The following is a 24,869-nucleotide window of genomic DNA, read 5'->3' on the forward strand; positions in this document are numbered from 1 at the left end:
CCTGACCAGGTCAAGAAAGTGACAATAATGCCAAATACCGCTTTAAATGCCCCTACTCTTGAAGCTGTGATAAGTTGCTACAAACTAGAAAAAGAGATTTCCATCTGTTTTTTTTTTAAAGAGCAGAAAAGAAGATGGACACCCAAAAAAGGGGACATGGCCTCTAAAAGGTGGGCAGGCGACTGTGAGCTGCTTTGAGATTGTAAAAGGCGGGGTACCAGAAACCCAGCTCTTCTTCTTGAGAGCCAGTGTGGTGTAGGGCAGGGGTAGTCAACCTGTGGTCCTCCAGATGTTTATGGACTACAATTCCCATGAGCCCCAGCCCACAAACACTGGCAGGGGCTAATGGGAATTGTAGTCCATGAACATCTGGAGGACCACAGGTTGACTACCCCTGGTGTAGGACATAAAGTATGCTGGACTGCAATATGGAGTACTGGGCTTGATTCCTCACTCCTCCACAGGCAGCCAGCTAGATGACCTTGGGCCAGGTGCAGTTCTCTCAGAACTCTCTCAGCCCCACTTACCTCACAGGATGTCTGCCTGGGGAGAGGAAGGGGATTGTAAACCGCTTTAAGGCATTGAAAAGCAGAACGCAAAACCCCACTCTTCTTCTTCAAAACGGTGGCCTCTAAGCTGGTAAGCCCGGTTCGATTCCCTGCTCTTCCACCAAATGCAGAGTGACCCTGGCCCAGGCACAGTTCTCTTTGAACTCTCTCCACCCGGCTTCCTTGACAGGCAGAGGAGAGGCGAGAGGAGTCGCTTGCGGGCCGTGCAAAGTCTCCTCCTCCAGAGCCGTTCTCCCCGAGCTCTCTCCGCACCCCCTGCACGGAAGGCGAGCGGAGTCGCTTGCGGGCCGTGCAAAGTCTCCTCCTCCAGAGCCGTTCTCCCCGAGCTCTCTCCGCCCCCCCTGGGCAGTGCCAAGGGGGGGGGGTCTTTCGGGAGCCCCCCCAGGATCGGCGCGGGCTCGTTGGGCGGGGGCGCGTGTGCGTGTGCGCGCGTGTGTGTGCCGGGCTTTGCACGCGTGGCTCCCCCGCCCTCCGGGCGCGGAGATTGGCTGGGCGGCTTTGTCACTCGCCGCTCCTCCCCCGCCGCCGCTCGCTCGCTCGCTCGCTCGGTCTGGGCGCCGGGGCCAGCGGCGGAGCGGAGAGGAGCGGTGCGGCGCGTGTTGTTGGCGGGGCATGGGGGCGCGGCGGGGGCGCGGGCGGGGGGTCCGGGCGGGGGCGCGGCCGGGGGGGCGTCCGGGTTCCCCCCGGTGGCGCCTGGAGGCGGCCGGGGGAGGAGGCTGCGCTCCGCTTCCCCGCGCCCGGGTGGCCATGTGAGCCGGACAGACGGCCCGGGCGGCCCCTCCCGGCCTCCCGCCCAGCGGCGATCCTCGGCGTCGGCTTTGCGCGCAGCCCCCGGCGCCCCAGTCCGGCCCCGGAGCCCTGCACGGCGCCGCGCTTTCCCGTCGGTGGCTTCTTTGCGCGCTTCTCCCGCCTCTGCGCGGCCGACCCCCTCCGGGAGGATGGCACCTGCCGGGCACGGAGCCCCCACCGGCCACGCCGCGCGCCTCCTGCTGCCCTTGGTCCTCTGCTGGTGCACGGGTGAGTCGCCAAAGTTGCGCGCTGCAGCTCCGCGGGACAGAGCGGGCTCCCCCCCCAAAAAAAAGCCCCCCCCCCCCGACGATGCTCGCCCGGGAGCCCCACTGCGCGCGGGGGTTGGGATGGGGGGGGTTTGTCTCCGCTTCGGGTCTTTTCAGATCTGGCTGCGGGATTGCGAGCGATCCTTTCCGTTTTCCCAGGGAAGGTTCTCCGCCAGAGCCTCACAACCACCCTGCAGGGTAGGCTAGGGGGAGAAAGGGAGGCTCTGGCCAAGGTCCCCCCCCCCCCCCCCCCGGCAGCAGAGTGGCAAAGCCAACCTGGGTCTCTCTGACCACTGTACGACACTGCCTCTGCCACCTTGAAATGTTCTGGTGTGGGATGCTTGAGCCTGGTGGTGCAGTCGGCAAGTTGTGACAGTGTGTTCTGTGTGTGGCAGTCAGAGCCTCCATTGGGGTTCGAATCCCCGTCTTAGGCTTCCTTAAACTGCCAGCTCGCTCTGTTTTAGTCTAGTCCTCCCTCGCAGGGTTGTCGTGGGGGTCAAGTGGCAGAGGGAGGATGCCCTCTCTGTCACGGGAAAGGGAACCTATGACCAAAACAGGGGAAGAGTTTTGCCTTCTCTTGTCCGTCCTTTCCAACATCAACCCTGCAAGGTAGCTCAGTGTATTTTTAAACAGCTGCAGGGGCTTTGCCTATTGAAGAATGGCACAGCCTGCGTGGGGTGAGTGTGTGGCCATGGAGGCTGTCCACACCTGCTGGGTGTCTGCCGGCAGTCAGGTGTGCCCTGCTCTTATGTCTTCCGAACAGCCTTTTGCTATTTGGGGAGTGTTTTCTGCTTTCAGAGGGCTCTCCCGTGCGTGAAAGGGTCATAACAATGGCCTCGTAAGGCCAACCAATATCGACTAGCCCCATTCTGAAGATGAACGCACAGAGGCTGAGCAGTGGGTGGAAGGTCACCTTGTGGCAGAGATGAGATTCGAACCGGTGGCTTCTCAGCCCATTCTCAGAGCCACTGCCGCCCCGAATGTCCTCTTCTGAGCTGTAGCCTTCCCCTTCTTACCCCCACGGATCGGACCGTTTTCATCTGGCATGCGGTGCTTAAAAATCCCTTTTCCCTGGTCCCTGGTAAATACAATGCGTCGATGAAATAGCCCTTGGACTGGTCCAGCCAGGGGGGTGGGCGCTCATTGGTGCGTCTCCGTGTGCGGAGAAGGGCCCCTCTTGAATTTCTGCCTGCTGGGAAAACAGGAGCAGCCCAAAAAGAAGGGAACGGTGCCTCTCGTTTGAAAGTGCCTGGTTCCAGCGGTGGGGATTTTGCATGTCGAACCTCAGCTTGACGAGGTGAAGGCTGAGAAGATTCTCCTGCATTTGTCCCCGCTGCTGTCGCTTCCTCCTTCGGCCTGTGCCCGGCTCGGAAATACGCCCCGCTGATCTGAATGGCATCATGAAAAGCCACATTCTTCTATTTATTAAGACCGTCCAAAGGAGCACGGCTGGGAGAAAGCCTCTTGAGTTGTCCAGAGTGCATAATCAGCCGAGTTCATGCAAGGGGTTGTGCCGTTTTGGATGGCCTTAATAAAAAAGGGGCAGCGTGGCTTTTGGGGGTTTGGATTGTGCTTGGGAGGGGGGGGGGCCCTTGTATGGAATTGTAGAATTGTGGAGTTAGAAGGGGTCACCCAGGCCATCTAGTCCCACCCCCTGCTCAGTGCAGGATCAGCCTCAAGCATCAAGGAGAAGGATCTGTCCAGAGGCTGTTTAAAGACCACCTGTAAGGGGGAGTTCCCCACCTCCTTAGGCAGCCCATTCCACTGCTGAACTGGACTCCTAGAATCCTAGAGTGGGAAGGGGCCATGCAGGCCATCTAGTCCAGCCCCCTGCTCAGTGCAGGATCAGCCTCAAGCATCCAGGAGAAGGATCTGTCCAGACGATGTTTAAAGACCACCTGTAAGGGGGAGTTCCCCACCTCCTTAGGCAGCCCATTCCACTGCTGAACTGGACTCCTAGAATCCTAGAGTGGGAAGGGGCCATGCAGGCCATCTAGTCCAGCCCCCTGTTCCAGGAGAAAGGATCTGTCCAGCCACTGCTTGAAGACCGCCAGTGAGGGGGAGCTCCCCACCTCCTTAGGCAGCACCTTCCACTGCTGAATTACTTGCACTGTGAAATCCCACCCACCCAGTATCTACTTGTGACTGTCTCCATCCTTGAAGAACATGCAAATCCCGGTTTAGGTGCCGTGGCAGAGCGTGTTTGTGTTTTACAGAAGGGGAGACTGAGTCTGGGGGGGGGGGGGCGGGCGATTGACTCACTCTCCAGCAGAAGGGACTCTTGGGCTGCTGACTGACCTGGCTGAATCATAGAATCCTAGATTCGGGCCATACAGGCCATCTCGTCCAGCCCCCTGCTCGGTGCATTTACTCAGAAGTAAGACCCAGCCTGTTCAGTGGCGCTTATTTCTCAATGGGTATGCTTTGGATTGTAGCCTTGAAACTGCCCTTGGAAGAAAGGGCTGCTTCGTATCAAGGATGCGCATGAGTATTTCTGGAGAGCCGAGACTAGCTCGATCTTGTCAGTTCTCGGAAGCTAAGCAAGGTCGGCCCTGGCTACTATTTGGATGGACCCCCAAGCAACCAGAGGGTCCCAATGCAGAGGTGGGCAATGGCAAGCCACCTCTGATCTGAACATCCCTTGCCTTGACATCCCTTTGGGCAGGGGTAGTCAACTTGTGGTCCTCCAGATGTTCATGAACTACAATTCCCATGAGCCCCTGCCAGCAGGGGCTCATGGGAATTGTAGTTCATGAACATCTGGAGGACCACAGGTTGACTACCCCTGCCTTTGGGGATCTCCAGAAATCAGCTGCGACAGGACGGTCCTTCCCGCCACTCCTGTTTCTGTAGGACTCCGTGGCTTATGCTGAAGGAAGCCCCTGCCCCAAAGAGAACGCAAACCAAATTCAGCCAAATGGGAGATGGGGGATCGGGGATTCAGGTGCTACAGCAGTGCTGAGCTGGTTGCCTGCAAGTAAACCCACTTCGGTGGTGGGGCGCTTGAGATACTGCTCTCTCTGCATGTTACATTTGGGTTATTTTGCTGATGTCAGTCTTCAAAAGAGGCGTGATACTGCCTCTTTTGGAAAAATGGTTCAGCCTGCTTGCGGAATATGGTGGGCTTTCGAGTTTGGCAAGAGGTCTTTGGCAGAAAGTGACATGCTTCTTGTTTGGACTTCCGCGTAGGGAAATTTGGGGGAGTCCCACAAAGCTAGATTCGAGCCAGTCCTTTTATGAAAGAGAGCTTGGAGTCCAGTAGCTGCTGTCCCGGAATTCTAGCTCATCTCCAAAATGGCCTTCTCTTACTTTTGTGGTCTGACTGATTTCTAAAACATTGTTTTCAGTGGGGAGGGATCAATAATTCCCAAGGCCATTGAATGTTTTGCAGAGGCCAAAAGTATTTGCATAAGAGGCAGCCCGCCGCATCTCTGTCTGAGTCTCTGCTTTGACTTTGCCTTGCTCCATTGGCGATTTCTGCTGTAGCTCTGCCCTGGGGGCTGTGAGACCATTCCGTTCCACCCAGTGCAGCTCTGCTGTGGACTCCCCTTCCCATACACTACAGAGGAGGTTTTAGGTTGTATCTCTGCATGAATCACTGTTCCGAGTTCCCCTCTCCTTCCAGGAGGGATGCACAGCAAATTGTGCTGAACCCCAGGGGATCATTCACAGTTGGGAGATTCTTGGGGCGACCCAATCTTGACGGGTTTGCCCACGAGACTGTTGACTTGATAAAATACTGGAAGCTTGGATGTTACTGAGCTAGAGAGTTTGGTTTGGGGCCATGGTGCTGGAAGGACCGCCTCCTCCCATACTGTCCCGCCCACAAGATAATGCCCACTTCTGAGGCCTTGCTCTCTTGTGCTGCTGCTTCCAGAGACGTGGCAACCAGTGTTGGGGCTTTTCAGTGGTGGCCCCAAGTCTTTGGAATGCCTGTGGATACGCCCACTCGGGGCCCCTCCCCTTCCCACCCCTCCAGGCCCATTTTTGGCCATTGGGAGAATGGGGGCTGAGATGACCATATATCCGGCTTTCTCATCCAGGGTTTTGGGAAGGGCTCTGGAAGTGTTTCCTGAATGGGTGGGAGTTAATTAATTTTTACATATTTGTTAAGCATTTACAGGGGGATGTTGACCGTATATGGTTATGTAGACCCACCCATCCCTCCCAAAATGGCCAATGATGGGCCTGGATGGGGTGGGAGGGGCCCTGGGTAGGCGTGTCCATATGGGTGTTTATGGTCATGTAGACCCACCCAGTGGAACAAGCATCACGTGTGTTTGCGATCCTGCACCGGCTTTGCTGTTTCAGGCCAAGTTGTGTTTGGAATGAATTGCAAAGTGTGCGATGCATACCTGCCCACGTGCCCGCATGTGGTGCATCTTGCAAGCGCAAAAGAGATGCAGAAGCAAAAGATTTCTGTAGCTTTTGGAAGAGTAAACAAAATGCGGCGACCCCAGGGACCTCATTTCTAAGGAAGAATTCAGCTGCTACTGTGTGCACAAGGAAAAAGGGGGTTAAATATACAAACAAAACTGGAAATGTTGAAAAAAATCGTGTGGGATAATTTGAAAAAAAATACACATGGGCCATACTCCGTTCTGGATGATATTATTCCAAAAATCGTGAACGTTCATCATTCCGGCGACCTGATCCCTGTTAAAAGCCAGCTTGGCATGGTGGTTAAGAGCTGCAGCTTCTAATCTTGTGAGCAGGTTTCGATTCCCTGCTCCTCCACATGCAGCCAGATGGGGGTCCTTGGGCTCGTTCTGATGGAGCAGTCTCTCTCAGACCACTCTCAGCTTCACCTCCCTCACAGGATGTCTGTTGAGGGGAGAGGAAAGGGAAGGCGATGGGATGCCAGATTGAGACTCCTCCTGGTAGAGAAAAGCAGCATATAAGAACCAGATCTTTTGCTGCTGCTGCTTCTCGCAAAAGAATTTCATTTTGTCCAAAGGGTTGCTTTCCAACTGCAATCGAACCAATCAGAAATGAGCAGGGGGATCTGCTTTCTTTCATGCGCTGGCTGCAGAGAGCCGGTCGACAATCCACTCTGTGTCAGACCCATTGGCCACGTGGCCGAAATGCCGTCACCTGGTCACGTTCAGCCTTTGACGGCATTGGTGGTGTGTCGTTCCGTTGACTGGATTCAGCACTGTGGCCCGGTAGTTGGATCAGAACACGCAGAAACCAACTGGTGTGTACAAATTTACTTCTCTGCGGCCTCTTATAGACATGTGCCGGTTTACGGGGAGGCGGGATGGAGGTATGACCTTGAAAACATCACAGTGAGTTGAAATGCATCTTGGGGGACGGGGATTGCTCAGCGATAGACAGGGTTGCCAGCTCTGGGTTGGGAAATTTTGGAGATTTGGGGGGTGGAGCCTGGAGAGGGAAGGTTTTGGGGGAGAGGCTCTAGGGAGCTCCCTCCAAAGCAACCATTTTCTTCGGGGGAACCCATCTTGGCTGCCCAGAGATCAGTTGTAATAAGCAGGAGATCTCCAGGTGCCCCCTGGAGGTTGGGAACCAGAATGGCTTGCCATGCAGAACGTTCCAGATTCAGAGCCTTGCGTGAGAATTCTCTCTAAGGCTGTGGAGAGTGGCAGTGTTTCCTAACGTTTGACCGTGTGACCAAGGAAAGAATTTTCCGCTGGAGCTTGCCAATCTCCTGGTGGGAGCCAAAGATGCAAAACGGGGTACGCAGTTGCTGTGCAAAGGGGGGCGGGGGAGAGCCCCTGTGTAATGACGACATTTCTTGCTAAGAGTTTATACAACATAGAAAATGTTCCTCCCTACGGAGACTCATCCAGAGATATAGCAGGCATTCTCCTGGGAGGCCTTCATTCTTAAATCTGCTTCCTATGGAACAGTCATGTCCCTCTCTCCCTCTTCTCTGCACAGGGTTGTGCAAAGCGGCCTTGGCTTAGGGATACGCCATCTGTTTGGCAGGCCGGAGAGCCCCGATTCAGCCTTCGGCTTTGACTCTCCGATGCTTCTACCCTGAAAATCTTGTTTGTCTGTAAGGGCTACCCCCGGCCTGTAATTTGGCTCTTCTGCCGCAGACAGTTCCCTCTTAAACAATCTCTGTCTTTCTTCCGGGAGGGCTGGCCCAGGGCCAAGCGGACAAAGAGTGAGGTTTGTGCGAGATGCCGGGGCTGCCCTCCACCGTTTCCCCGTCCCCCTTCCCCCGGCTATCGCCATGCGACGGTGCGCGGCGTCACCAAAGCCGAGGGCGCCGGCCGTTTTGTAAAAATCCACCGAGGCGAAACCTCGGCTTGATGTGCGTTGACAGTTTCCTTGTCTCTTTTTTGGAAAGTAATGAAAGTCTTGGAAGCCAAGCAGGGTGGCCAGGAGGCCGGAGGCCTGGCTTGGGTTTAATCAAGTTGTTGAAGGCAGAGCAGGTTTTCGGACAAACACTGTGCGGCTTTCTCGCCTAACTGAATGCCGACGGGGGATCCCTTTCAGCCGAAAGAGGGGAGGCAGATCTGAGCCGGCGGCCTTCTGAAAAGCTTCGCTGTTGTTGGTCCCTTTTGGAATTTCGTACATCGCGATTTATGTCTGTGTTCGCTTTGCACAGGGATTGATGCCTGGCACCCCCCCTCCAAGAAACCAAGGGGTTTTACTTAGTAAAGCCATGGGGTATTAGACATGCACGCCTTGATTCAAAACCTGCATTCATGCACACTGTGATTAAAAATGACGGGCTCCGTTAGGAAAGATTCCAATCTGTCTGGACAAAATAAAGAGATTCCCTCCCTCCTTGCTTGCTTAAAAAGAAATAGTTTAAGTTCATAAAAGAGACAGTTGGACTTCTCAATTTGGTGTTTAGGTAATCTGGTCTGTTAACCTTGCTAAAGTTAAAATGGCACCCTTTTAATGTAAAGAGCCCTGCAATCAACAAAAGGCATTTAATGCAAGTTTCTAGTCCTCATGACCGCAGAAGTAGGTGGATGCTGAAGGACATAGAAGGGGCTTGTGAAGTGACATTTCCTGGTCTTGCCAACCTCCAGGAGGGACCTGGAGTTCTCCTGGAACTCCAGTTGATATCCATGCTACAGAGATTTATTGCCTTGGGGAAAATGGCTGCTGTGTAGGGTGGCCTCAATAGCATTGTAACCTACAAATGGCCTTGTATTACTTTCATGGTCACTGACCTTTCATGTCTTTCCCCCAAGGGATCTTGGGAATTGTAGTTCAGCAAAGGTGCTGGATTCGCTGTGTTATATCTCCATTGCCCCACCTCTGGATAAACCCTATTCTTGAATAAATCCTATTTCTTCCATGCCTTCAGTTCTTAATAATATTTGTGACCTCCCGCTTTTGAGAAGCACAGTGCTCTCTGCAGGTTCCTGCTAGGAATTTTGCCCCTTTTTGTTAGTTTGGAAAACAAGAAAAGGAAACCCATCTTGTGAGAATTTTTCACATTTCCATTCTAAAAGGGGTGTTATTTACCACTGGCCTGATTTCGACTGAAGCGATACAGGGTGAGGGTTTCATATAGCAAATTTCATTCCGCCAATGAAGGGCTATGGTAATTTTGAACAGTGCTATTTATCTCCCCCTTGCCCTTTTTCACCATGTGATCTTCCTTGGTTCTTTTTTTAATGTTCTAAGTTGCGCACTATAGCACTACTAAAGCAATATAGCACTTTAGTGCTATAGCGCCACCTTTGAGAAGCAGGAGTCAAGGCGTTTTAGTGGAGCTGCTAGAGCAGTGGTCCCCAACCTGCGGGCCGCGGCCCGGTGCCGGGTCGCGAAGGCCATGGCGCGGGGCCGTGGCTCCCTCTCCCCGCCCCCCCCCGCAGTAAAAAACTTCCCAGGCTGCAAGCTTGCGGCCCGGGAAGCTTCTTACTGCGGGAGGGCGGGGAGAAGGAATCGGGGCCGGGCCGCGCCCGTGTGGGCGTGGCTTGCGGGTGCGGCCCGATGCGGGGGCGCGGCCTGCAGCCGTGGCCCGATGCGCCCCAATGCCCTGTCGGTCCCCAACCTCAGAAAGGTTGGGGACCACTGTGCTAGAGCATTGAAATACTATATTGGTTTGGTGCTATAGCGCTCAACTCGGAACATTAAAAAAAGAACCAAGGAAGATCATGTGGCAGGAGAGGGGTGGGGAAAAAGCGGAAGCGCTACAGACATTTCAAACAGCACGTTGCAGCAAAGGGATAAAAAGCAGAAGACAGCGCGCACCTCCCCCCGAATGGGGTCCAACCATTCTTTGCTACCCTGATGCCAGCGGGTTTGTATGAACAGGTAAATAATTCCCTCTAGCAGCCGGTTACAAGAACTGAAATGACAGAAACTCCCCCACTAGCAACCGGTTATGAAACGGGAATACAAAGGCAGCTGGAAAACATCTTTGTGTGCGAAAGGAGTGAGAATGAGAAAGTCACATGGAGAAACTTTTTCTAATCACAAATCCTCTTGGCAAATTCACAGATCTCGAGTTGCAAATTACCTTTCCCCCATCTCCCTACGGGAGTGACGGCGCCGATGTTTCATCAGCTCTTGTTGGGGAATATAGGGAAACGGATCCATACCTCCGTCTTTGCTGAGGCTCCAGAAACCAGATTGATGGGAAATGAAGGTGATACAGGCAGACAAGTGCACTGTGCAAACGTTGATTTAAGTCCCCACTCGTAACCACTACACCAAGCTGGCTCCCGAGAGTGGCGGCTTCTAATCTGGCGAGCCGAGTTTGCTTCCCTGCTCCTCCACATGCCGCCATCTGCTAGGCCTTGGGCTCATCACATCCCTGATAGTGCTGCTCTCACAGGGCTCTCTCAGCCTCCCCTACCTCACAGGGTGCCTGTTGTGGGGAGAGGAACGGAAGGTGATTGTAAGCCAATGTGAGACTCCTTCAGTCAGTGAAAAGCAGGGTATAAAACCCAACTCTTCTCTCTCTTCCTTCTGCACATGCAGCCAGTTGGGTGACCTTGAGCTGTTCTCACAGAGCTCTCTCAGCCACCACTTTGATGTTTCAGGGAGAGGAAGGGGGAAGTGTTTGTAAGCCGCTTTGGAACTCCTTTGTGTGGTGAAGAGCGGGGTATAAAATGGAGGGTTTGCCGGGAAGGCCAGGTTCCGCTAGGGAGGGCAGGAAGCAAGCAGCCTGCAAAGGGAGTCTGTCTCTTTCTCTCTCTGTCTCTCCCCCTGCCCCCCGCTTTTTGCTCTCTGATATTATTCCACTGTCATCGGTTCCCGTCTTCTCCAGTGTGGGTAGCTACCATGGTGAGCAAAGCTCTGCTTGTGGGTGTCGTTCTCTGAACACTCAGGCTTTATAGAAATGCAAACCTGCCTCTGTCCTTTTATAATAATAATAATTCTTGCATTGCGTCCTGCTTGGCAGATTCCTTGCAGCTTTGGAAATCCATTCTCGGATTGCTGGAGGCAGGGGCTGGGGATCTCCACAGAGCTTGCCTACCTCCAGGTGGAGCCTGGGGCAGCTGGGCATGCAACTGGCAGATGGGACAGTTCTTTGGACAGGGAGAGCTAAGAAGGGCATGTAATTAAACCCAGGCTGTGCATCTCTCTGGCCTCCTGGCCACCCAGCTTGGCTTCCTGCACTTCCAGTACAGCCCCCTCCAACTCTATGATTCTGTACACAATAGAACTGGAGAAAATTAAGAAATCGGAGGGTATGAATGGAGGCAAGACATTCATACAGGGGTGGTGAAAATGTGGCTCTCAACATAACAATGGACTACAATTCCCATGAACCCCTGCCAACACACTGGTAGAGGTTCATGGGAATTGTAGTCCGTGGACATCTGGATGATTTGGCCATCTCTGGCATAGCGGTTAAGAGTGGCAGCCTCTAATCTGGAGAACAGGGTTCGATGCCCCACTCTTCCTCCGCATGCAGCCAGCTGGTGACTGTAGGCCAGTCCCAGTTCTCTCAGAGCTCTCTCAGCCTCACCCACCTCGCAGGGTGTCTGTTGTGGGGAGTGGAAGGGAAGGAGAGTGGAAACTGCTTTGAGACTCCTTTGGGCAGTAAAAAGCAGGGCAGAAAAAGCCAACGCGTCGTCTTGGGAGCCCGAGTGGTGTCGGGGTTAAGAATGGCAGACTCGGATCAGAGAGAAATGAGTGATTCCCCGTTCCTCCTCCACATGCAGCCAGCTCTTCTTCTTTTTATAAAAAACCTCTATGTATTGACATAGTAGAAAAGTCCATGTGTGGGGCAGGGTGGCAGGGTGGGGTTTTCAGTTTTTGATTGTCGGCGTCAATTCGTCAAGCTCAGTCTCCAAACTGTGTTCTCTAACATCTGACTCTTTATCGATATTCCCTCTCCGGTTCTGAGCTCTGTAGTAGTTAGATGAAAAAAAAATCAATCGGATCCAAATTGGATTTGGTATCTCTTCTGATTGGGGAGGATACGGCCCTGAGGACCCGATCGGCTGTGGGATTTGGGGGACATGCGTGGCAGCCGGAGGGGCCGGGTGCCATGGGGCAAAGGCATCGCTCGTGAGCAGCTGAAAGCCAGAGACAGTTGAGGCAGTGAGCAGATTGATTATAATTAGCTCTGAGACTCTGACGTGTCAGGATGGGCTTCGATTCTCTGCCTTTGCTCCTTAAATGATGGGATGAATTAAAAAAAAAAACACCCCAAAACTGGGCAGCACCACCAGCGTGACAATGTCACTTCCTGGGGAAAACCAGAAGTGGTGGTGGTGTAGCTCTAGGAATCATTGGAAACTCTATGGTTTCAAATTAAACTCCCAGAGAAAGCTTTCTTCCACCGGGCAGGTGGGGAAGACATAATCCCCCCTGAGCAGGGGCCATTTGGCCGAGTTTGCTCCTGACCCCCAGAGTATCCATCTGAGGTCTATCTCGTGACCTCTGGCCTGGTCCCTTTTACCTGGAGACAGCGGGGATCAAACCTGGGACCCCCTGCATGCCAAGCAGATGATCTTCCTCTGAACCACAGCCCTATCCCCGCTGCTTCTCCTTCTGATCACTGCTTCCTGTGAAGTCGGGCCCTGGCTCTGTGGGGCTGCTGCGAAACATGTGTCCATCTTCAAGGTGCCACAAGACTCTCGATTGCTTTGGCTGCGATAGACCGCCACATCTCCCCCCCCCCCCAGGATGTAATTATACTTACCCTGCCAAAAAAACAGTGTGTTACAAGTTGTGAGTCTGTCATTTTTAAAAGTGTTGATTAAACCTTCGTCTCTCACCGCTTCAGGCGAGGAGAGAACAGAGATACGGAGCGTCAGGTTCCGTCTCTCTCCTCCCTCTCACCACCCTCTCTTCTCTCGGCTTCCAGCTCTGAGTATTTTTGGTGCGGCCAAACAGAATGTTTTGTTCCAGCTTGGGTGAAAGTCTGACATTCGGTCCCTGACAATCCGCCCGGGTCACCTTCTAGGCTTCTGGTCATGTTCTCGTCTCTGCAGGGGGGAAAAGTGAAAGCAAGTTGGGTTCAGCGATGCCGAGAGCCGCCAAGGACCTCTGGACAAAGATCCCCCTTGTTTGCTTTCTTTTGCATTCAAAAGAACTCACCCAAGATGCTTAATTAGGACCAGGATGTTGCAGTCCTTGTTTGGTGGCTTCCTGGGCCCATGAGATGCGCTAGAGCCCTAGAAGTCTGATCACGGTGGTTCGCCATGTGAGTCTGTCTGTAGCAGTAGAAAAGAGCAGGAGTCCTGGTTCACCTTAAGGACTAGCAACATTTGGAGCAGGGGAGGAGCTTTCATGAGTCACTGCAGTCATTTCTTCAGATACGGCTAGACTGCGAGTCTGTCCGTCATATCACAAGGCTGTGGGGCTGAATATGGTGAATTTCGTGGAGATAGTTCCAGATGTGCGTCTGTTTTTAACAGGAGAAAAGAGCAAGGCTAGCACAATTGGTCACTTCATGAGTCACTGCTCCCTTATTTGGATACTTCCCCATCTCACTTCTGAAATTGGATGCGAATATAGGTTATGGGAAACCCAAATTCTATGTCTTCAGAATGGTCAGATGTCCTTTGGCCTTTTAGAAATGGGAGTCAAAAAATGAATCCGAGCAGGCTCAATACACTGTTTGCTGAGGGAACCTCTTTACAGGAATGTGCCGATTTCCAACAGAATCACAGACAAGTCCTGGTGAATTACTCTTGTTTTGGTAAACTTTGTCAGCTTATAACGTAACGTTCTTGGAGACCGAGAGAACACAGAGAGTTTGCCATTTTATCTCATTTCATCCATCGATCGTTACACTGATGAAGTTTACTGAAAAAAAGGTAATTTACCGGGACTTGTCTGCTATTCTGTTTGAATTTGGAGCACACCTGTTAGGAGGGCCTCTCATTAAATGGTTTATTGAGCCTGCACAGATTCATTTATGCTTAGTTGATCCATTCTGCCTTCTCCGTTTGTTGGCTGTAGGAAATGGAGCCATACGGCAATGACCCAGGGAACTTGGGGTGCCAATTCTGGGCTGAGGAACTCTTCTCCCCTCCCTATCCCACCTCCCCACCAGCACTGCCCCCAGATTTCCAGGAACATCCGGAACTGGACTGAGCTACCATGTTCCCAGTGCTGGAATGCAATTCATCATGGGCTGGCTCTTGATCACTCTTAGAAGACCGTGTTGGAAGTTCTAATAAAGGAAACATATCTGCCTGGGGCTTCTTTTGCTTACCATCAGCAGTACAAAAATCTGCAGGCCACAAAGCCACCCCTTCACTTGTAGAAGAAGAGTTGGTTTTTATACCTCACTTTTCACTGCTCAAAGGCATCTCAAAGTGGCTTACCATTGCCTCCCCTTCCTCTACCCACAATAGGCATCCTGGGAGGTAGGTGGAACTGAAAGAGCTCTGAGAGAACCGTGACAAGTCCAAGGTCTCACTGCAGGCCTCCTGTGTCTCAAAGCAGCGCACAATAACCTTCCCTCCTCTCCCCACAACAGACACCCTGTGTGGGAGGTGGAGCTGAAAGAGCTCTAATATTACTGCTTGGTCAGAACCGCATTATCAGGGCTATGGCGAGCCCAACGTCTCCCAGATGGCTGCGAGTGGGGAATTGAATCCGGCTTGCCAGGTGAGAAGCTGCCACTGCTAGCCACTACACCCTAGCCAGCTGGGTGACCTTGGACCAGTTGCAGTTTGCTCAGAGCTGCTCTCCCAGTACAGTTCTCTTAGAACTCTCTCAGCTCCACCTGCCTCCCCTGTTGAGGGGAGAGGAAGGGAAAGGCACTTCTAAGCCGCTTTGGGACTCCTTCAGGCAGTGGAAAGTGGGGTACAAAATCCCAGCTTGGCTCTTCCTTCTCCACCTACATTTCCTCCTCACCTGCGAAGGAGATGGACACTGTCATGGTGAAGGGGGCGGTCTGAGCAGCTTGAGGATAGATTACAGGTTAGCATTGCCTCTTGGATGATACAGTCCATCAGCTCCTCCTCTTTTTTTTTTTGTGAGATCAAGAGCTCGCAGCCTTGACTCTCCATGATACAGGAGCGTTTGCCTAATTATACTCAAATATTAACAAGGACGGACTCACTGCCACTGACGAAAGATTGAAAACGGAAAACAAATCTAGAGACCATTCTGGCAGAGTCGAAGCCTGAATAAATAACATAAGAGGCTCTTTATCTTTTCAAGCTTTATTAAGCCACTGGATAGATTCTGTTTCTCTCTTGTCACTAATTTGGAATCGTCCATTTTTTTCGTGCAGCATCTTAACAATCGGGATAAGAGCAAGGATAGACCCCGTCCCTGTGCTCCAACCAGCAAAATCCCGGTGCGATCAAACGCAGCCGCCATAGAAACCAACCAGGGTCAAATGCATTAATTGTAGCATTATGCTTGTTCTTCGCTACGGCCGTCTGCTCCAAGGGCCAGCTTTTCCGGAGGGAAGGGCGGGATAAAAATAAGCTTTAATTTGTACGAGAACCGACAAAAGCAAATTAGCATCGCGCATAGCAACAGTTTACAAATTTAACGGGCAGCGCAGATTGCTGCGAAACTCCAAACATGTCCCTTTGGTAGCCCTAATTAACAAAATGCTAAGTTGGCCTCTGACATTAGAAAAAAGCCAGGCGAATTGATTGTCGTCTTTGATTAGCCAGTTTTTAAAATAACAGACTCTGGATGCAGCAGAGCCAGTTTTGTTGCGGGTCTTTTTCTGGGCTCAGGTGGGGTCTGCTCTGCGAGGCCCAGTCTGTCTGAATAGAGGGTTCTGCCCTCAATGGACTAATCGTCTGATTCAGCAGCACATGTTGAATTCCTTGAATTCATCTCCGGGGTGGAGAACAGCTGGCGATTTGGTGGGTGGAGCCTGGGAACGGTATGTTGGTAGTTCAAATATGCACCAGCTGCTTGAAGAATACATGGCTTTACTGAGAATTGAAACAACTTTGTAAAAAGAGAGAGAGAGAGGAGAGAGAGAGATGGTCCTAGCAGTCTAACTGACGATTTTCTTCATTTGAAGGGAAACGGGGAGGAGGTGTCCTCAGAGGAGCAGGAAGCACAGATTAGAAAGAAAAGAGGATTCCTTGAGTAGCAGTGGACAGTGCAGTGGCTTGGGATCTTCACTGTGGCAGGTGTTTTGTGGTTGGCTCCAGTGGCAGCATTTTGTGGCCGTTTCAGAATTCCAAAGGGTCAAAATGGTTGGAGACGCTCCCCCCCCGACACCCACTGTACAGTAGCCGTGACTATCTGGATGAGGCTCAGATTATCCATAGCAGTCCAGTCTCTGAAGAAGAAGAGCTAGCTTTTTGTACCCACTTCTTTACTATCCGAAGGAGTCTCAAAGGGGCTGACAATCACCTTCCCTTCCTCTTTCCACAACAGACCCACTGTGAGGCAGGTGGGGCTGAGAGAGCTCTGAGAGAACTGTAACTGGCCCAAGGTCACCCAGCTGGCTGCATATGTCTCAAAGCAGCTTACCCTTGCCTTTCCTTCCTCTTCCCACAACAGACACCCTGTGAGGCAGGTGGGGCTGAGAGAGCTCAGGGAGAACTGACTGGCCCAATGTCATCCAGCTGGCCCCATGTGTCTCCAAGCAGCTTGCCATTGCCTTTCCCTCCTTTCCCCGCACCTGTGAGTTAGGTGAGGCTAAGAAAGCTCTGAGAGAACTGTGACTGGCCCAAGGTCACCCTGCGGGCTGCATGTTGAGGAGGAGTGGGGAACCAACCTCGGTTCTCCAGATTAGAGGCGGCCGCTCTTAACCACGATACCCCACCGGCTCCGGCAGCCGCGTCAAGAATAAATATCAGCAGCGTAAAAGTTTCCCCCAGAGAATTCTGCAGATGGGTCTGGTTGACACGCGCCTGCCTTATTTACATTGGCCCGTTGCTTATCAGCCGTGGAGTAAGCACATGGGTCAGCGCATAAGATTAGGCAAATTAGGTTAGGGAGAAATTGATTCGATTTAGAAGAGCAAGCTCTCCGATCCAGGAGAATTACCCGCTGACGCTCTTGGCTCTCGCTCGTGTTCCGAGACGGGCATAACGAGGCTCGTAGGGCGGAAGTGGCGCTTTGGTGTGTGCGTTTTCGTTCCAAATATTTTCTGGAAGCCAAAGGAAAACAGCTTGACCCACATTTCTTAGAGTAACCCCTGCATTTGTAAATGCGCTACTTGTAAATCCGCTAAGGAAGAAAGGAGAGAGTTGGAGTGCATAGCTTGGCTAGGTGCCAAGAGCAGAAGCATGGACTCCCTGATCTTCATATTCTGATGATGTAGGCCTGGGGAGGGAAACAATTTCGTTTGTGTTTGCAATGAGGGAGTGTTAGGACCAGCGGTGTGGAGGCAAGAAAGTGCAAGAAAACGAGATGGTTCAGAATGAAAACTCCATGGGAGTTAGCAAGAGTTAGCAAGAGGGGGACATGACAGCCCTCTTTAAGTATTTGAAGGTTGTCACTTGGAGGAGGGCAGGATGCTGTTTCTGCTGGCTGCAGAGGAGAGGACACGCAGTAATGGGTTTAAACTTCAAGTACAACGATATAGGCTAGATATCAGGAAAATAATTTTCACAGTCAGAGTAGTTCAGCAGTGGAATAGGCTGCCTAAGGAGGTGGTGAGCTCCCCCTCACTGGCAGTCTTCAAGCAGAGGTTGGAGACACACTTTTCTTGGACGCTTTAGGATGCTTAGGGCTGATCCTGCGTTGAGCAGGGGGTTGGACTAGATGGCCTCCATGGCCCCTTCCAACTATGATTCTATGATTCTATGAGTTTAGTCTAGTAGCAGCTTAAAGACCAACCGGGTTTCCAGGCCATAAGCCAGGGGTCCAAAACATGGTGCCAAAAAGTGGGCGCCATGCCCCCTGACCAACCCTTTGCTATCCCTTTGATGTGTACAATGGTATTCTTGGGGGAAAAAATCTTCTTTCATTCCTTCTGTTCTTCAACATCCCCCGTCTCTCGCACACATTGTCGGGCTCTCCCTCTTTGGCATGCGAACAAATTCTTGCAGCTGTCTCCGCCCTAGTTAGCTGGAATAGACTAGGGCTCTCTCTCACCGTCGTTCTGTCAAGATGGATCTCCTGTAATGAAGTCCAGATTAATTTTGAAATGGTAAAGATGACTCACCTATGGAGGCCAATATCCATGAACCAACATTCTGATGGCAAGAATCATAGAATCAAAGGGACCTCCTGGGTCATCTAGTCCAACCCCCTGCACTATGCAGGACACTCACAACCCTCTCGCTCACCCACTGTCACCTGCCACCCCATTGAACCTTCACAGAATCAGCCTCTCCGTCAGATGGCTCTCCAGCCTCTGCTTAAAAATATCCAAAGATGGAGAACCCACCACCTTCCAAAGAAGCCTGTTCCACTGAGAAACCCCATCTTCTGGAGGTTTAGATGTAATTTCTTTTGAATTAATTTCATCCCATTGGATCTGGTCCATCCCTCCGGGGCAAGAGAGAACAATTCTGCTCCATCCTCTATATGGCAGCCTTTTAAATACTTGAAGATGGTTATCAGATCCCCTCTCAGTCGTCTCCTCTCCAGGCTAAACAGACCAAGCTCCCCCAACCTTTCCTCCTACGTCTTGGTCTCCAAACCCCTCACCATCTTTGTCGCCCTCCTCTGGACACGCTCCAGTTTGTCTACATCCCTCTTCAATTGGGGTGCCCAAAACTGAACACAGGACTCTAAGTGAGGCTGAACCAGAGTCCCCCCAATGCACAAACGCGACATCCTTAGTGGAAGGAACACAACTCCCACAGAGGGACAACGGGTGTTCTCTTGTGGGCTCTCAGCAACCTGTCAGTATCTGTTTTGAACGTGCTTCTCATAGCATACCCGGTTAGCTTCCCTGCAGTCAACTGGTGCCCTCAGGGTCATTGCGAGTTGAATTTTTATTGCAAATTAGTGCTGGAGAAAACCCGCGAACTAGCAGTGCTTGGGAGCAGGAGCTGTAGAGGCTGTTCGTGGTGTGTGTTCTTCTCTTTGAGCGAAACCTCCCTCCTGGAACTTTGTTTTTTGGCAGCACAGATGCGTCCTCTGTGGCAATCGAGACACGGATCTCCTGTCAAGAGTCTTAGGTACGCCAAGCCCCCTGTGAGAGAGCCAGGTGGCAACTTGAAAGAGAGATGCAAAGCCAGTTGGACGTGCCAAATTGAAGGGCCCCTCCCTGCCGCTGAATCTCCCTGCCGAAAAGGATCCACAGCCAGCAATCCATCTGTCCCCTTAGTGGGAGGAATGGAGATTAATCCTCCGCCGTCAGCCCCCTAACGTGGCGTTCGTTCGTTTGGAGAAGAATAAAAAAGGGAAAAGAGAAAAGGAAATAAAAGTCCGATGTTTCTAGCTTTGTTTGTTTGCTGCCAAGTCTGCAACATGCCAGAATTCAAGAGGAGCAAATCAGACAGAATTAACATATTCTCTTAGTGATCTCAGGGGCTTGTAGCTAGTGGGCTGCTGGGAACCATTAACTGGGTAGCCTGAATTAAAAACAAAAATCCTGCTCGTATTCTGCAGAAAGTCAAATAATGCGACTTACATAAATTGTGCAAATAGAGTCACAGATTAATCGCACGTCTCTTGCTTTGTGCACCTTAGGCTGCAGTTTCTTTTGGTTCTGCTGGTAGAAATGAGGCGTGGTGCCGGGAGCGGAAGGCCCGCCTCTTCCCAGTAGCTGATTGAGACACGAGGACTAGAAACTCGGTTGGGTGATTCTTGGCTGAACTCTGCGGCTACTCTCTCTGCGTACCTGCAGGATTTGAGCATACTTCCGGAAGCGACAAAATGGATGAAGGCTGCTGGAATGAAGTAAAATATCTATTGATTTTTAGCCCTTCCTTCCTCCAAGCCTGGAAAATATTTCCAGTGTACCTTGACAGTCAAAAGGTTGAAAAAGGATTCTCATGACAGACCTGCATTCAGATTTTTCCAGTTCTATCCAAGGGACAATTCAGTGATACCGGAAGCAGATTTTACGGTTGGTTTCCATGGGCAGTTGAAGACAACTGGTGGGGATTGTCCCTGGTAAACAGGATCACAGATCACTCAAGTTGCCAGCCTTCAGGTGGGCCAAAAAACAAAGTAGCTGTCAGTTGGGCTTGGGGTACAGAAAAGCGGCATATAAGAACCAACTCTTCTTCTTCTTCTTCTTCTTCTTCTTCTTCTTCTTCTTCTTCTTCTTCTTCTTCTTCTTCTTCTTCTTCTTCTTCTTCTTCTTCAGTAATCTCAGGGCTCTCTCAGCCTAGATGGACCACTGTTCGGATCCTTATATTCTAGTTCTGGAAAACTCCTAGAGTGCTCTTTAATCTCCACTTGGAGACCCTCCCCTCCTCACCCCCCCCCCCAGGCCCATCATTGGCCATTCAGGGAGGGACATGTCGACATGACCATATCTGGTTTTATCCCCTGATCATTGTTAAACAAATTTAAAAAATGTTTACAAAATTAATTAACTCCCACCCATTTGGGAAGCCCTCCCAGGGCCGTCAAGAAACCCCAGGGGTCATCCCTGTCCCTTCCAGGCTGGACGCAGCTTCGGGTAGCTCGTTCCCTGCCCGCTTTGCTGGGGCGAGTTGGTCTCTTCCGTCACAAAGGCTGAGACTCCGATGCATTTGGACCAAAGGCCTTCGTCGCTTCCGTCTTGGCAACTGGGCCGCTACTCTGAGCCAAACCCAACTCTTTAGGGGGTCGTGTGGAATCGAGGGTGGCCTAACCCGGCCACGGTGGGCTGTCTTCATTTACAGGGAGATGGCAGATGCTCAGTTTGTGGACGGCTCGCTGTAATTAAAACCGGCTTCCCATCAACCTGATCGGGGCAAACGGTGAGGGATTAATTGACAAGAACAATACTTTTCTTCCCCGTACCGCGGGCGTCCTTCCTGCACTGGGCGGCGATGAACATACGGGGCTTCCGTCAGCTTCGTTAAAAGTTTAGAAGGATCGATTTGCATATCAAAGCTGTCGGCGCGCATCGGCCGATACGGCAACCTGGAAGCGGTTCAACGTTATTGTGAGGCGATGTTGGCAACCCACGCGGAATTCGTCTTCGGAACACAATGTATGGAGAGCGGGGAAGGGGACGTTCAGATTTGGGGGCTGGCTTTCGGAGGGGCTGGCTTCGTCTCTTGTCGGAATGGGGCTTGATGTTTCGGGGGGGTGGGGTGGCGTATGCCTTTTCGAAGGAGGTTATAAGCCACTTTGAGACTCCTTTGGGTAGAGAAAAGTGGCATATAAGAACCAACTCTTCTTCTTCTTCTTCTTCTGAGTCTGGAAGCAAGCTGGGCTATCGGAAACCGGCTAGGATCGCCAGAGCTAACAGTCCTTGTTGGGGACAAAGTGGGCAGAGGAATTGTGCTAAACCTGGCAGTGATGTCATTTCCTGGTCACACTTCATGAATCCCCCAAACCTTTATGATAAAGACCATAGAGACTGGAGGGGATTCCTAGAGCAGTACCTATTGTTTCTGAGTTCATATGCAATTTGACTGACCTCTTTTGTCCACTGCTAAGATCAGCACCAGAGCCTCTTGTGGCGCAGAGTGGTAAGGCAGCCGTCTGAAAGCTTTGCCCATAAGGCTGGGAGTTCAATCCCAGCAGCCGGCTCAAGGTTGACTCAGTCTTCCATCCTTCCGAGGTCGGTAAAATGAGTACCCAGCTTGCTGGGGAGTAAACGGTAATGACTGGGGAAGGCACTGGCAAACCACCCCGTATTGAGTCTGCCATGAAAACGCTAGAGGGCGTCACCCCAAGGGTCAGACATGACTCGGTGCTTGCACAGGGGATACCTTTACCTTTACCTTAAGATCAGCACCGGCAGGTAAGTGAGTAGATTGGTGGGCAAATGTTTGTTTGGGCCTAGGGGTACACATTCAGATCTACCCAAGGCAAAAATATGGCCCCAAATACCTTATTGTTATTTTCGGGGGCTAGTTTGGCTTTTCAAATGTGGGTTTTCTGGTGAAAACATTAAAAAAACCTCTTGAGGATATCCTGAATATATTTGGGAATTTCAGGTAAACATGAAAACAGCACAGTTTTTTGTCAGACAGGCTTAAGACTACTCAAGGACGTCTCAAAGTGGCTTCCAATCACCTTCCCTTCCCACAACAGGCACCCTGTGAGGGAGGTGGGGCTGAGAGAGCTCTGGCAGAACGGCTCTGCAAGAATGACTCTGAACAGGACTGAGACAGGCCCAAGGTCACCCAGCCGGCTGCATGTGGAGTAGCAGGGAATCAAACCCGGCTTCCCAGATTACAGGCTGCTGCTTTTCACGACTACACCAAGCTAGCTCTAGCCAGCCCACGATCAGCTGGGTCTGTGGGGTGTTGACAGCTCGCTTCTGGTGCACGGTGCATTCTAGTCTGATCTGCCTTGGCTCTGGGGCAACTCAGTCCGTGGAAGTTCTCCGTCCTCTTCTTCCTGATCCTTTTTCAGTGGAGATGCCAAGGACTGAACCCTTCTGGAGCAGCAGACGCGTTCCCGCCAAGCTGTTGGCTCTCCTTTCTTGCAGAGCAAATGGATCCCTATTGGTCATTTCTATCACATGACTCCTGCTGAGCCGAGAGCCGCAGTTCCCTCCCCTGGCCATTTTCCACGGGGGCAGCATGGTGCTGCACAAGACAGGCTGGCAGCTTCCGGACAAGCGATGCTTTTAACAAGGTCTCCAGCCTCTTTGTCTCATCCCACTTATTTCTGCATCTTCCTAAAAAGCCTTCCTGTGGTGGTCTTCCGCTGCAGTTCCCTGTGGTGTCCTCTCCTTGCCTCTTTTCTGCAGCGTATGGAGGATGGGATGGGGGCTGTTGACCTGCTTTAGCCCAGAAACGGCATTCTGCTCGGCTCCTCTATGTCGTTTTTTTCTCAGTTATTGACCTGGACAGATTGCGTAGGGGAAAAAGGGCTCTCGAGGCAGGTGTCTTTCCCACAGGTGTGTGTGAAAGTGCCGTATGTAGAATCAGATCCTTTGTCCCTCACTGTCAGGATTGCCTGCTCAGGCTGGCAGCTGCTCTCCAGGGTCAAAAAGCAGGACATAAATAAGAATTATCATGGTCATCCAGTTGTCACCCGTGACTCTCTACATCTAGTTTTCGTTTCATTTCAGGCGAGTAGCCAGGTGGGTCTGCAGTAGAGCAAGGGCCAGATTGGACCAATGTGATTTTCAGGGGATAAGCTTTTGAGATTCAAAGTTCCCGAGAGATTCTTGAAAACTTGTAGCTTGGTTTAGTGCTTGGAGCCAGCTTGGTGTAGTGGTTAGGAGCATGGATTTATAATCTGGCGAGGCAAGTTTGATTCCGCACTCCCCCACATGCAGCCAGCTGGGTGATCTTGAGCTCACCATAGCACTGATAAAACTGTTCTGATGGAGCAGTGATATCAGGGCTCTCTCAGCCTCACCCACCTCACAGGGTGTCTGTTGTGGGGAGAGGAAAGGGAAGGTGATTGGAAGCCACCTTGAGACTCCTTCAGGTAGAGAAAAGTGGCATATAAGAACCAACTCTTCTTCTTCTTCAGTAATATCAGGGCTCTCTCAGCCTCACCTCCCTCACAGGGCGTCTGTTGTGGGGAGAGGAAAGGGAAGGTGATTGTAAGCCGCTTTGGGCCTCCTTCAGGTAGAGAAAAGCGGCATATAAGAACCAACGCTGCTTCTTCTTGTACCCCCAAAACCTTGTTGGTCTCTAAGGTATGGCTGTCCTTCGAACCTAGCTCTAGAGCTTGGAGGGAGATGCCGATCTCCTTTGAGATCCCCCAGCCACGGAGACGAAGCTTTTGATAAGAATGAGATTTGTGTTCTGAGCGAGCACCATCGCTTTGACGGGAAACGCAGGCTTTGTGTCATGGGGGGTGATGGGGAGAGGAGCCATTCATAATTCCTTGTTTTTAAGGGGATGTAAAAAATGGGATGGCACTTGCCGTTCCTCGCGGCAGATGGATGTTAGAGGGAGCAAAGTGGTGGAAAAAATTACAATATTGTAATGTTCGCCTGTCGCGGGTGTTAAAATACGAAACGAGTGATCGGATTCCAGCAGTTCCCGTCCCTGTCGCCTTGTCGCAGGTATGGGAAGCGCGAACATTGTATTTGAAGCATCGATGAACAGATTAGAGCATCCGGGGAGTGAGCCCTGTGTGTGTGTGTGTGTGTGTGTGTCTGTGTGTGGCTTTTTAAACTGACTGTCCTTGGGGACTAAAAAGAGAATTTTGAAACGACGTGATGCAATTTGTGGAAACCCAGTCCATTGGCTTGATCCAGATTCCTGGCCAGGCATTGAAATCTCTGTTTTTACGCCAGTGGTGGTTGGGAGATTCTCTTGGGTGCCCAAAAACTCTTTCTGGCCTTTGTCTGGTGCCTTGGAGCTGGGGGCTGCCAGGCCTAAGTTTTCTTTAAAAATAATGGAAACGTATTTGAAAGGTTGTCATTTGGAGGAGGGTAGGATGCTGTTCCCATTGGCTGCAGAGGAGAGGACACGCAGTAATGGGTTTAAACTACAAGTACAATGATATAGGCTAGATATCAGGAAAAAAATTATCACAGTCAGAGTAGTTCAGCAGTGGAATAGGCTGCCTAAGGAGGTGGTGAGCTCCCCCTCACTGGCAGTCTTCAAGCAAAGGCTGGATACAGACTTTTCTTGGATGCTTTAGGATGCTTAAGGCTGATCCTGCGTTGAGCAGGGGGGTGGATTAGATGGCCTGTATGGCCCCTTCCAACTCTATGATTCTATGATTCTATGAAACGTATCTGCTGTTTATGGCATAAGCTTTGGGCATGTTAAACCGTTATTGGACAACATAACTATATATGGTCATGTCAACTCCCCCAAAGTAGCCAATGACGGGCCTGGAGGGGATGGGAAGGGGAGGGGCCACAGGTGGGCAT

General features: G+C 51.6%; 1 protein-coding gene across 1 annotated transcript in view; it reads left to right on the plus strand.

Moving 5' to 3' along the window:
• Positions 1–1,003: 1,003 nt before the first annotated feature.
• The window catches only part of TMEM132B (transmembrane protein 132B), a 218,965-nt gene continuing 195,099 nt past the window's right edge, over positions 1,004–24,869 (plus strand). Inside the window, exon 1 of the mRNA XM_077308304.1 lies at positions 1,004–1,586. Within this exon, the coding sequence (XP_077164419.1) occupies positions 1,508–1,586 (79 nt within the window). The 5' untranslated portion in view covers positions 1,004–1,507. The remainder of the gene's footprint in view (positions 1,587–24,869) is intronic.

Source organism: Paroedura picta, chromosome 13 (genome assembly GCF_049243985.1).
Source record: "Paroedura picta isolate Pp20150507F chromosome 13, Ppicta_v3.0, whole genome shotgun sequence".
Lineage (NCBI taxonomy): Eukaryota > Metazoa > Chordata > Lepidosauria > Squamata > Gekkonidae > Paroedura > Paroedura picta.